This window comes from Geotrypetes seraphini, chromosome 19 (genome assembly GCF_902459505.1).
Source record: "Geotrypetes seraphini chromosome 19, aGeoSer1.1, whole genome shotgun sequence".
NCBI classification, from domain to species: Eukaryota; Metazoa; Chordata; class Amphibia; order Gymnophiona; family Dermophiidae; genus Geotrypetes; species Geotrypetes seraphini.
In genome coordinates this window covers 14,891,355-14,905,516 of record NC_047102.1, presented here as the reverse complement: position 1 = coordinate 14,905,516, position 14,162 = coordinate 14,891,355, and the positions used below count along the sequence as shown (strand labels likewise).

The window sequence follows — 14,162 nt, the reverse complement described above, 5'->3', positions numbered from 1 at the left end:
TGATAGGTGGTAGGCTGCCATCCATGTGCTTGGTCATAGCACTGAAAATGTGCACTACAGAGAAAGCTGTTGCTCCCCACCTTAGCTGTACCATATTATGCCATCACGCCTGTCTATAGTACATCCACACCAATTTGTTATCTAACAGCATGGGTTTGTTCTGTCATAGGGTGACTCAGGTGGGCCTCTTCTCTGCAGACGTAAGCACGGCACTTGGATTTTGGCAGGCGTAACTTCCTGGGGAATGGGATGTGCGCGCAGTTGGAGTGATAATGTCATGAAATTGCCTGACCATAGAGGAACACCTGGGATCTACACGGAGTTGCGCAAAGTACTGCCATGGGTTCTCCAACACATCTACATAGGTATAGTGGCAAAGAAAAAATAAGAGAAAAACTGGAGTGGAATTGTCCAAATCAGAATGATGTGCACTTAAAAAGTGTCCTCCAACTCATCTGATGGTACAAAAAAATCTTTATTCCTCCAAATATCCAATGGTACATTCAATAATTCAATAACTCAATGACTCGACATGTACATGTTTCGGCCCGCAGGCCTGCCTCAGGAGTCTTAGAAGTCAATAACGATGATATTCAGAATGTACTATGATCCAAAAAAGGCACAACCACCACACAAAAATAGCCTGTCATATCTCTGACGGCATTTTTGCGGCAGTTACACGCATCAGTATCATCAGAGATTCTTACGTGAGCCAAGTATAGGACAATCAAGCCATTGTGACATCACTGATGAGGTTGGCTCTGAGGCACTGTGGAATGAGGCATTATGACATCACAGTCTCAGCTCTGGAATGTTGCTCTCATTGGGGTTCCAGAATCTTGCTATTCTTTGAGATGCTGGAATGTTGCTACTCCTTGGGTTTTGGCCAGGTACTAGTGACCTGGATTGGCCACTGTGAGAATGGGTTACTGGGCTTGATGGACCATTGGTCTGACCCAGTAGGGCTATTCTTATGTTCTTTTGTTCTTATGTTATGAAAGGAAGCTCCGGAATGGGAAGGCATAGGATAACGTTAACAGGCTGAGGAGTAATCTAAGGAAACACTTTTTTACAGAAAGGGTGGTAGATGTGTGGAACAGTCTCCTGGTAGAGGTGGTGAAGGCAAAGGCTGTGTCTGAGTTCAAGAAAGCGTGAGACAGGAACGTGGGATCTTTTAGGGAGAAGAGATAGTGGATGCTGCGAATGGGCAGACTGGATGGGCCATTTGGCCTTTATCTGCCATCATGTTTCTATGTTACTAAAGTTCTATGACCTCACAATGAAGGTGTAAAGAGCCTTAGCCAATAGGAAGAAGAGATGCAAATGTTAAGAGCCTTAGCCAATAGGGAGAGGAGGAGATAGTGGATGCTCTGGATGGGCCATTTGGCCTTTATCTGCCATCATGTTTCTATGACTGCATAATAGTTAATCCTATCATAATGCAGTGCCTCATAGCTGGTTAAGTGCTGAATATCACCTACCCACCCCCCTCCTGGACTTATTACAGGCCTCCACAGGGCCTGCCTCAAGACCCATCTCCCATCCCATCTGAATCCAAAACCCCATGCCTCCCCTGTGCGCTCCTCTCATAACCCCCCCGACTCCTTGGTGGCCTTGCAGTGGGCGGGACAGGATGAATCCCTTATGCCTCCTGTGCCTGCCGAAACTGGCATCCACACCTCCCTTCTACAACCGCCAAGTCCCTTTTGGGTCCCTGGTAACCAGCCGGTGCACGGAGCAGGACCGATCTTCCTGCTCTCCCACTCCGTTTGAGGCCGCTGGCTGACTGGTTGCTGCGGCTGGGATGGGAGATGGGGGATCCCTCAACCTGGTCCATCGGGTCCTGCGGTGGAGGCCTGCAAGGCATCAGGAGCGAGGGAGATAGTACAGGGCAGTGAGGAATGGAGAGGGGGGAGGACAGGGTGAAGAGCCTGGTAAGGAGTGAGGGTGGCTGGGTGCAGAGCCTATAAGGGAGGGAAGGGGGCTGGATACAGAGCCTGGATGGGAGGGGGGGCTGGGTGCATAGTCTGGCAGGGCAGGACACTTGAATATTAAGCCCCCATCTTATATTCAAGTCAACCATTTTTCCTCCTTTTGGGGGGAAAAAATGGGGGTCTCGGCTTATATTTGGATCGACTTATATTCGAGAGTGTATATATATATATGTTAGTTACCACAGTCTATTTCCACTATTGACTTGACTTATGTCTAAGAGTCTTGGCATGCCAAAGCCACTTGTGCTATTATTTGTGCCTTAACATCATTATAGAGCATACTTTATTGACATGTCTGCATTTAGGCATTGTTGTATAGACTTTTCCCCTTTGTCTCCTAAATTCATTACTCAAATGTTGTTGTTTTTTTATTTCTAGAAACACCACAAATGAGGTCTTCTTCAGGTAAGAACTCTTTACATCTCCATTCAGGAAAATAATCCAGAGCGATGACTGCTTATTTCAACGCTTGCAGATATTTCAGTAAACTAATATAGTAACACAGTAAATGATGGCAGATAAAGTCCTAACGGTCCATCCAACAGTCGCTCATTAATTCATGGTTGAATTGGCTTTCTGGTACTGGGGTTGTCGTCAAAGCCCACTGTGGGTGTAAACATGTGGGTGTAAACATCCTGCCCAGATTTGCATGCGTAGTTATCTAATCTGCATGCGTATTGGCAAACTCTGCTCACCCGTCGCCCCCTCTACATGACTATCACTAAAGTTCACACCAGCATGTCGCAGAGGTTGGTTCTTTCTACAAGGCCATTTACATGTGCCTATATGGTCTCAGAATCATGAAAATGATTCTAGAGAATTACCGATCCGAGTATAAGGGAGGTACCCTTTTTCCCCCATAAAAGAGGAAAAAAGGTTGACTCGAATATAAGCCAGGGGGAAGGGGGATTAATATTTATGTGCCCTGACAGGCTCTGTACCCAGCCCCCCCTCCCTTCCTCCTTGCCCGGCTCTCCACCCTATCCCCCCTCCCTCCTTGCCAGGTTCTGCACCCTGTCCCACTTCCCTGCCTTGTCCCCCCTCTCTCCCAATGTCCTGCAGGCCTCCACCAGGCCTGCCATATGACCTGGTGGGGTGGGACGGGACAGGAGGGATTCCTCCTGTCTCCTGTCCCGGCCAATTCTGATAATTATTTTTACCTCCCTCCCGCCTCCCTCCATGTACCTTTTTTGGATCCCTGGTGGTCCAGCGGTGTATCGAGCAGGAGCAAGCTTACCGCGCTCCTTCCCCATTCTGAGCCCCTCCCTGAATGACCACCTCAAGTTCTCACAGCCCATCAGTGTGCTGGGCATGAGCTAGCTTTCCATTCTCCTGCCCGGCACTGAGTCGATCCCTGAATGGCTGCCACGAGTTCTCATGAGTCCTGCGAGAACTTGCAGCAGCCATTCACTGAGTGGCTCAGCACTGGGCAGCATTGCAAATGCTTGCTCATGCCAGGTGCACTGCTGGCCCACACAAACTCGAGGGGCTCAGCGCAGGAGCGTGGAAAGCTCGCTCCTGCCCGTTACACCACTGGACCATCAAGAATTCAAAAATGTGTGTGGGGGGGGGGAGGGGGAGGCAGGAAGGAGGTAAAACAAATTGTCAGAGTTGGCCAGGGCTGAGTCCCCCATTTTTGGCCCAACAATCTAGGCTTATATTCGAGTATATACAGTAGTCTTGAAAAGTTATCAAATAAGTGAGAGTGAGCTCCAGGGGTAAATGACAATGAGAGCACTATTTTCTTAAATTGTTCTAAATGCCACCGTCACCCAAATAAGTCTCCATGTTAATATTTAGCATTTCACTAGAGAGTTTACCCCTCCCCTTTTTACTAAGCCATGGTAAAGGTTTCTACCACGGCCTGGAGCACTAAATGCTCCAATGTTCGTAGAATTCCTATGAGCGTCAGAGCAGCGTCAAAGCATTTAGCGCCTCGGGCTGCGGTAGAAACCTCTACCACGGCTTAGTAAAAGTGAGCTTTAGTGATTTGAAAGTAGATCTCTCATGCCATAGTACTGATGGACAGGTTGTTAATTACATTCATTTTCTCTCTCCAAAACTATTTGTAGTATTAGCAAACGCTTCAGAGGTATTTGCGTCTGAGGTCGCCTGGTAGAGATAATAGGCGTCCCCTCATCTTTTAGGCGTGTTACCGTATGGTTCCAAACTGAGCCAAATCACAAAGTTTCATGGAGGGACCACCCCGTCCTCCAATTCCTTCCCCTTGCTATACATTGATCATATAGGAATTAAAATGCAGAAAGAACCACAAGACTTATCGGAATCCTTTTGGTCTACCTACATTGGCTTTCCCACGGCAATTACTGACCGTCTACATCAGTGTATCGCAAACTGTGTGCATATTCCAGGTGTGCCCCGATGAGATGCCATAGAGGAGAAGCGCCGGCTGAATGCTTACAGGACTTGCCTCTTGTGGCAGTTGGTTGGCGCCGACAACTCTCCTGCTCGCCGGCGTCTCTCCTCCTCTCCCTGCACCTCCCCTCCTCCGGGATCCCCTACTGGCAAAAAGACAGTTCAGAGTCGTGGCCGGAGGGCATTCTCGCATGCACGGATGTTGACGTGATGACATCACACATGCGCGTGACATCATCACATCGATGTCTGCACACTTCCGAATGCCTTCCGGCCGGGGCACTAGGTTTAGTGTTCCGCCACGCTGAAAAGTTTGAATGAATACTCTGATTTTACCCTCATAAGGGAACCTAAAACATACCCTACCTGCCCATCTGCATTATAGTCTTGTCTTTGCCCTCAGATGCTGCCATAGTGGTCGTCTGAGAGTCAGCACGGAGGGCTGTAGTGGATGCTATTTCTGAATTGATTCTCCTTCCCCATTGCCAATTTCTTTACCCGTCCCTCTCCCACCCCCAAAGTAAGCAGGCAGACGACACTTTTGGACACTCCCCATGAAAATGAGTTTTGCCTTGGTTTCGTTTACTTATGTGCAGGGTCATGCAGCGTGCCCACGCATGAACTGATCGGCAGGGAAGGTCGATTAGATTTTCCAGAAGGTCCAACCGAATTTTATGAGAACCAGGAGTGAGTAGACAAATAAGGTTCTTTGTCAAACATTCATTTGAATCCGAGTCCTTGCTTGAGCACTGTTCTCTCTTACTTTTCCAGGCACTGTGTCTGGATGGTGACCGTCCCTGAGGGAATGCACATCTTGCTTAATTTTTCTCACTTTGATCTGGAACGTGATGTCTCATGTGACTTTGATTCTTTGGCTGTGTATTCTAAGGATCAACTTATTGGCAAGTACTTTATTTCAGTTGATTCAAAATACTGCTATTAAGATAATTTCAGGAGCAAAGAAGTATGATCATGTAACCCCTCTCCTTCAAAATGCCCATTGGTTGCCAGTCTCACAAAGAGTAACATATAAAATCGCCCTTTTAACATTCGGAACTCTGCAGTCAAATGCCCCAGCCTTCATAGATAGATTACTGATTCCATACGACCCACCAAGATCCTTAAGGTCCATATCTGAATTTAACCTTAACATTCCTTCCCTAAAAAATATTGGCACACGCCGTACCTCAATTTTTTCAGTTATAGCCCCTACAATCTGGAACGCTCTTCTACTATATTTAAAAATGGAAAAAAAACTTTAAAAAATTTAAAAGCAACTTAAAATGTTTCCTTTTTAACGACGCTTTTAACTGAAAAAAAAAAAAAAAGATGCTCATCTTAGAGATTAAATAAATAATATTTGTTTTTAATTCATACCCATTTCCCTAATTCCTTTTGTGTTTACCTTAAATGTTTCTTACATTTACTTTATCAATTGTATTTCTTACCCCCTTTACCATTTGTGTTTATTGCATGCCTGCCATAATTACCTAGTACGTTCTGTCGTCAGTTATGTCGATCATAGAAAGTTTGTTCTAAATGTTTTATGGTTTTTTTTTTTACTGTAAAGTTATTTTATATTCTGTACAACGCTTTGAAGAAACGAAAAAGCGTTTAATCAAAAATTAAATAAACTATAAACTATATAGTGCTAATTCTGATTCTGAAACTGGCATTCAAACCTGTGGATTTCTTGTACTGTAAAATTTCTGTTTGGTGGTTTGTTTCATTCGTATGTCAAAATTTTGTGTCTGTTTTCGCACTTGTTAATTATTTAAGTTCACAGAAAACAAAGCAAAATGCATGTGTGGTGTTTTGTTTAGGGGTGGGTTTTTTTTTGTATTGTTTGAGGCAGGAAATGAAGTAAAATTAAAGAAGACTTCTTGAATGTTTCCAAGTTGATAACACATCCCTATTAAGCAGCCTCTTAGAACTCCTTTTTGGCTTTCGGCTCCAAAAAAAATTAAAAAAAAAAATCATCCCCGTCTAGATGAAGGGACTAAAATTTGCAGATAACCTGTTTTAAAGTGGGATTCTTCTGTGCAAAAACTGCAAACTTTACCTTTTCTTTTTTTTTTTTGTTTAGGTCTTGCACTAATGTTCCTGGTAACTAACCCCTGTTACCTGCTGAATGTTTACACAGGGGATTTTTACCATCTCGTTTGTAGGAGATAGTAGGAGCTTCCTTGTTACCCTTGTGTTAGCTCATGACAACTATAAAGCACTAGCTGGCTAACGCTTCCACACTCGTTCCCCGCCCATGCCACACCCCCAGATTGAAAATATATACCGTATTTGCCGGCGTATAAGACGACTTTTCAGTACCTTAAAATCCTCCCCAAAGTCGGGGGTCGTCTTATACGCCGGGTACTGTTTACATGCCCTTACTTTACATGCCCTAACATCTCCTTCCTTACCTCCTTACGGTGCTTACGGTACTAGTAAACCTGCCGGGACATCAGCGGGGCCATGGCGGGACATCAGTGTGACAAGGGTGCCAGCTCCTTCATCCTGCGCAGCGGGAAGCAGCGGCGCTCTGGCCCCACCCCTTTTCTCTTGACTACGTCTCTCGCACATGCGGCCGTGTGTGGAGTCTAGCCCTTCAGGAAGTTGCGGGGGCGAACAGGAGGCTTTTGAAGGCTTTTAAAGGGAAACTGTCATGCCAGCAAACTTGCTAGGGACTTGCCCGGCACTTGCTCTCTCCCTCTATGTGTTATCTTCCTTCTATCATTGACAGTTTCAGTTTGGTTAACAGTTTAGAAAACAAATAGCATGGCAGCTCCCATGGGTTTATTGTTCTATTCAGCTTTAGTGAATTAATTAAAATTGTTGAAATAAATTCTGATGTTCTTTTAAGTTTTATTTGTTGTGCAGAAGGTGTGCGGAAGAAGGGGTAGTCTTATACGGCGAGTATATAACAAACTCTATATTTTAACTGTAAAAGTTGGGGGGTCGTCTTATACGCCCAGTCGTCTTATACGCCGGCAAATACGGTATATATATTTTTAATAATTCTTTATTGATTTTTAATCAAAAACAGTGTCATCCAAATGAAATAATAGTAGGAATTACATACATTACACTAATATCTGTACAGGTAACATAAATATCAGTTTCTTACATATAATAATAGCACGATATAACCTAATATATAATACAAATAAAGAATAAAGTTCCCCAAATATCACTATCAATATTTACTCCCCTCCAACCAACCCCCCTCCCCCCCTGGATGTGTAAAGATAAATAAATCGGAGGAAAGATATGATGATAATACAATATTGCGTTTTTACAAATTTAGCCAATGGGCTCCAAATTTTATTAAATACCTCACTAAATCCCCTACACTCTGCGTTAATTCTTAAAAATTCAATCCTGCACAGTTTAGTACAAAAACATGAAATGCTTTAATTTTTTTTAAAAAATTGTAATTTATTCGATTTTCTCTACCGTTCTCCCAGGGGAGCTCAGGCATTTTTCCTTCTCTGTCCCGGTGGTCTCACAATCTATCTAATGTACCTGGGGCAATGGGGGGGATTAAGTGACTTGCCCAGGGTCACAGGAACCAGCGTGATTGGTCATATATGTGGAATTATTATACATGATTTAATATAATTATTTTCTTTTTTCAATTGTTAATTTCTTTAGATTGTTGTTAAACAATTTGTGAAAATTATAAATAAATAAAATAAAAAAAAAAAAAAAAAAAAAAAAAAAAAATAAAATCCTATAAATTTTGATTGGGATAGTCTACAGTTCTAAATTTGATATGTACGGATTCCATATGATACTGCCTTTATGTAAACAAACTGGTTCCGACATTCATTCATTAGCGTCGTTGCCAGATTGACGAGAAGATTTACTTGCCACACTGTCCATAAGCCAGAAGTGTGATTTTTTTAAATAAAAATAATGATATTTCACAAAAAAAATCAATTTTTTGGCATCTGCAAGCCCTTTTTACCATAAAAATGTCGTCAAAACCACAAAAATTGGCCTACGATCCTTATGGTCTTGAAAGGGTTAACCACTGAGCCACTCTCTCCCCTTTAATGTGTGTGCAGAAGCCTGATTTCACTCGCTGTGTTAAGTGCCTAATGCACTTTAGTAAAAAGGCCCCTAAGATACCCAAAACTTGATGTGCAAGTCTAGGTTTCTTTTTTTTTTTTTTTTTTAATGCATGCTGTCATCTTTGCTTGAGAGATGCACACTGTGGCTCCCTTTAGAACTAAGTACAAGACAGTCTGAGGTCAGCTGGTAGATTTTTTATGTTGTTTCCCATGTTTATTTATTAGCATTTATATCCACTTATAGTCTAAGTGGTTTACATTCAGGTACTCAAGCATTTCTCCCAGTGGGCTCACAATCTACCAAATGTACCTGGGACAGTGGAGGATTAAGTGACTTGCCCAGGGTCACAAGGATAAGGTCATTTGCCTGGTAGACATTATGTTGTTGCGTGCTGGGAATTTTAAGTGGAAAAGATTTCTGGTGTTGGAGGCATGACCAACTCTGTTAGGTAACAATTTATCAAAAAGTATACAAGCTGAATATCCAAAAAAATCAAAAAAATAACCAACAAATAAAGCTGCTAATAGTGGAAGGAAACAGGCTGAAAGGCAAGTAACTAACACGGAGAAAAAGACCTCAGTGTTTCAAGGAAACAACCAAGAAACTATATGTTCAGTTATAAACTGCCATACAAAACACATCCCAGGTCAAAAAACTCCATGGAAAAGATTCATAAAGATACAGTTTAAGATACACAAGTTAAACTGCAAAAAAACAGCAAAAAACTGTAAAAACTTGCACTTATCTTCCATTCATCTCCCACAAGCAGTGGAAATAAATATCCGTTGCTCCAATACGGAACCAGACACACTTTTCAAAGAATGAACTCAGTATTCCCGACAGGCCCTGTTTCGCCAAGTGGCTGCGTCAGGGGAATATCTGAAAAGACAAACAAATAATCAATAATAAAGAATATATAATGCTTAAAGCTTTAAAAGTTCAGGTTACCTTTAGAAAGAGAGCATCTGCTTCAAAAAATCTACCTAACTCTGTTAGGTAGTCAGGGGCAATGATAAGCAGGCACTGCACTGAGATGTATTGTGACCTTTGAGTCACATAATGCCGGAAGGTAAGCTTGAGGCTATGATATTTAATGCATTATGTTAGTATGGAGCCCTTTGTAATTATCTCTAATTCTGCCAACTAGTGAACGTTTGGTTTGGGTCTGATTAGTTCCATTATTTACTCCCTAGTTATTAATTATCCACATGGAAAATAAAACACAACATTTTGTGCTTTTTCTGCTCATTTTAATATGCCTGTGATATGAATAAACATGTAAAACATTGTGGACATTTTGTATGTCGTTTCAAATGAATGGATATCCCTAGTTGCTAATGGGTGATGACAAGGAGTTCCTCTCGGGATTGTGTGCAAGTCCTGGAATCAAGCTTAGTCTCCCACACTGGCCATCTGGAGAAGACCCTTTCTTCAGCTTTTTCACCACTGATGTTTGAGGTCATTTTCTAGAGATAATAGGAGTCCGCTCATCTTTTAGATTCTAAAATGGTCCAAATCACATAGTTTCATGGAGGGACCCCCCTCCCCCGATCTCTTCCCCTTCCTATAGATCAGTGTTCTTGAACCACCGGTCCATGGACCAGTGCCGGTCCACAGAAATTTCCTGCCGGTCCACAAGGCCAGCCCATGCATCAGGGCCCAAAACAGTGTTCTTCAACCGCCGGTCCACGGTGCGATCGATGCGGCGTTATCTTTGAGCCAGCTCCCTCTTCCTAACTGATTCGGTGCACAAAGCCATGGGCAGTGGCTCTACGTGCGTCCTGTGCCTGAACCGGAAGCAATGTCAGAGGGAAGGCTTCCAGATGAGGCAAGGGACGTGCAAGGTGCAATTAGTACTATTATGGGGCGGGGTCTGGGGTGGAGATTGGGTAGAGATGGGCGGGGTCTGGCCCACGATTTAGCCATGTGTTCTTCAACCGCCGGTTCATGGACAGATGCCGGTCCACAGAATAATTTTTTTTATTTCTGCTGGTCCATAGGTGTAAAAAGGTTGAAAAACACTGCTATAGATGATCATACAGGAATTAAAATGCACAAGGGTCCACAAGCCACTTTGCTAGAGAGTACGTACTTTTTCAGTTTTGATGACTATCACAATCTTTTTTGGTCGCCCAACACCGGCTTTTCCCGCAGCGATAGCAATACTCTGTGGATGTTTTGTTCTACTCCGCATAGAATTGCGGGATATGCGGAATCTAAATGTTTAAATAAAAAGAAATGACTAAATATTCTATGAGCTGGATATCTAATGGATCTTCTCATTTGGTCCTCATGATGACTTTCTAGCCTGTGCTGAGACTGAAATGCAAGCCCTTGAATTTAATTCTGAACTAATTGCAAGCAATCCCTAATGACTTATGTCCATCCCTGATTATTTTTGAAACTGCAAAGCTATGTGTGTATGTGTGTGGGGGGGGGGGGGGGGGGCTTTCTCTACTTTAACTGAAAGGTCACTTGGACACACAAAGTCAGAGGCATGAAGAAAGTACAAGAAATTTGTTACGGTATACCGGACTCTAGTGCAGTTAATAGCCTGCCTACTAGAGTGTCCGAAACAGGAAATACACGGACTTTTATGCCCTTTTTGCAAACTAATATATGCAAAAACTACAATTTTCATTTGTTACTTCTATAACTTTTCTACAATTATTATTGGTCCTAAGCTCACACTAGCAGGTCACTTATCTAACTCTTACAGTTCTAAATGTTAAATGTACAGAAGGGCAGGGTACATCATGGCTCAAACTCTTAACTATTTAGCTTACAATGTGGTAAGGCAGGGACATATATTTTAGGCAGATGAAGTCAATAGATTGTACACTTTCTTCAGCTATGTAGGCCAGAGCAATATTTTAAACAACAGTTAACCATTTCATGACCCTACATAACAACGGTAGAAACACATAATATAATATGCGATAGTTCCCCTCCTCCATTGGCCATTAATTGCTCTTGTCAAAACTTCCTACTTTATTGCTCAAGATGTAGGTTACTGCCACGCATCTCACATACAAATCCATAGGCGGGATGAACGGTAAACCCATTCACACCTTTTGACGTTCTAAGTAATTACGTAGGACCTCTTTTATTAAGGTGCGCTACGCGTTTAAGCATACGTTTATCGCACGTTAAATCAACATGCGCTAAATGTTAATGCGTCTATAGGATAATATGCATGCATTAGCGTTTAGCGTGTGCTAAAAAGCATAGCGCACCTTTGTAAAAGAGGGAGATAGTCTCACTTGGTTGTTTACATCTTATCCTCAGTTCAAACTGATTTGTATTTAATCTTGCTGCACTATCGAGAATTGAGTCCCTTAAATAAGGCTGTTTTTCTATGAATCGATTCTTTTCAGGGAAGTTCTGCGGTGCCGTCCGTCCTTTGCCGATTGTGGTCACGTCCAACCGTTTGATGCTGAAGTTCGTTTCTGATTTTCAGAAGACTGGGACCGGTTTCTCAATGACGTACACAGCTCTAGTGCCAAATAATCTTCCCGGTATTGTCTCATTTATATTCTAATCTAATCTAATCCTTAGGTTTGTATACCGCATCATCTCCACGTTCGTAGAGCTCGACGCGGTTTACAGTAGGAGAAATAGGAAGGAACTACAACAGAGGGTTCGAGGTAGAAGTGTGAAGAAAATTTAGAGGACTTGGGATGCCAAGATATAAGAGTTTCCTTGATTCCTAAGTTGGAGGGAGACTTACATTTTTTGAGAAAAGCCAGGTTTTCAGATGTTTGCGGAAAACTTGGAGAGAGCTCAAGTTCCGAAGAGGGGAGGTAAGGTTGTTCCAGAGCTCAGTGATTTTGAAGTGGAGGGAGGTCCCTATCTTTCCTGGGTGGGAAATGCCTTTTAGCGAGGGGAAGGATAGTTTTAATTTGTGGGAGGGTCTGGTGGTATTAGGGTTTGAAGAATTCCAAGAAAGAGGGATAAAGGGAGGGAGGATACCGTGTAGGATTTTGAAAGCTAAACAGGCGCATTTATAGTGGACCCTGGCGATTATCGGAAGCCAGTGGAGCTTGGCCAGGAGCGGGGAGACATGGTCAAATTTACTTTTAGCGAAGATGAGCTTGGCCGCGGCATTCTGAATCCGTTGGAGTCTATGAAGGTTTTTCTTAGTTAGGCTTAAGTAGATAGAGTTGCAATAGTCCAATCTGGAGAGGATGATGGATTGGACAAGGAGGGTAAAATGTTTTTGATGGAAGCAGGATCTAACTTTCCTCTCTGATTCTTTTTCTACCTCCTGGGGGTGTCAGAGTTTTCCTTCTCCATATTGTTGGAGAGCGAGTTGGTATTAGTATCTCTATGTCGTGCAACAGAAGATGGTGAACATAAAAAAGGAATCCTTAACCTATTACCATTTCTTTAATGCACGGAGAGAAAAGGACGTCTCTGTGGGGTCCTTTTACTAAGGCGCACTAGTTCATGTTAGCGCAGGCTAAATGCTAATGCGTGGCAACGTGTCCATAGGACACACTAGCGTGCCTTAGTAAAAGGACCCCTTAATCACTTATATCCGTGATTGCCTAAATTCTTCAATTACATTTTTGTCTTCCACCTGGGGTGGCATGAGAAAATTAAAAACACCATTTTCTATCATGACTAGAGTTACTCGATGGCCCCAAGTCTTCAGAGGCAGGTTTAGTCAGTTCTGATATTGCTCCCCTCCCCCCCTTACACCTATGGACTATAGCCAAATCAGAAGTCAGGACTCAGTGGCGTAGCGAGGGTGAGAAGTGCCCGGGGCAGTGGCACCCCTTCCCCCACCCCATCTGTCCTTTCCCCATCTGCTGCGCGCCCCTTCCCTTCCCCCATACCTGTTTAATGCTCCCATCGCGAGCAGCAACCCCAACCTGCTGCTCTCGCCAGTGTCGACTCTTCCTCTGACGTCAATTCCTAGGCAAGTGTCCAGGAAGTGATGTCAGAGGGCTCTCGCCAGTGTCGACTCGTCCTCTGACATCAATTCCTAGGCAAGTGTCCAGGAAGTGATGTCAGAGGAAGAGCCAACGCTGGCACAAGCAGTAGGTTGGGGTTGCTTCTCACACCGCAAACGTTAAAAAAGTATGAGGGAAGGAAAGGGGCAAGTGCAGTAGTAGGGGGGGGGACAGGGAAGGGGTGAAGAGGAGGATGGGTACCAGCGTCCCTACAAAGATGGTGTCCGGGGTAGGCCACCCCCCTGTCCCCCTCCTTACTATGCCACTGTCAGGGCTTCCCAAACTTGTCTTGGGGATCCTACAGGCAGTTGGATTTTCAAGGTATCCACAATGAAATAAGCCTGAGATAAATTTGCATATACAGTACTATCTCATGCATATTCATCGTCAACATCTTGAGAATCTAGAAAACTGTGTGTTGTCTGCAGGACAGAATTTGTAAGCCCTCATGTAAAACCAAGATGGAGGTCAATTTCATCCCGCTGAATTGGCACCACCCAGTTCTTTCTCTATGTCAGTCATTATGTTCAGAAACGCTGTTTGATCATATTATCCTTTTGTCATAGCTGCAGTATGCTTCAAAGCCTTTGGGGGCCTAACACCAGGAATTTTGTACTGGTAAATGCTTTGCTTGCAGTAATCGAGAGCTCAGGATAATTCAGGTCCTGCTGGCCCTGCCTCTTGAGTTCATTCGCATTGCATAATCTTTGTTACCGAAAATATTTTGGAAAGATTATATTTAACAACCCGGAAGATGAATTGA

The 14,162-nt window shown here is 43.4% G+C and overlaps 1 protein-coding gene across 6 annotated transcripts in view; it reads left to right on the top strand.

Annotated features, from left to right (window-relative positions):
- OVCH2 (ovochymase 2) overlaps positions 1-14,162 on the top strand; it is a 94,496-nt gene that overhangs the window by 43,548 nt on the left and 36,786 nt on the right. For all 6 annotated transcript variants that reach the window (XM_033928240.1, XM_033928239.1, XM_033928236.1 and 3 more), the window contains 5 exons: positions 170-365; positions 2,373-2,399; positions 4,967-5,057; positions 5,142-5,272; positions 11,819-11,959. In XM_033928240.1, the coding sequence (XP_033784131.1) occupies positions 170-365; positions 2,373-2,399; positions 4,967-5,057; positions 5,142-5,272; positions 11,819-11,959 (586 nt within the window). The remainder of the gene's footprint in view (positions 1-169; positions 366-2,372; positions 2,400-4,966; positions 5,058-5,141; positions 5,273-11,818; positions 11,960-14,162) is intronic.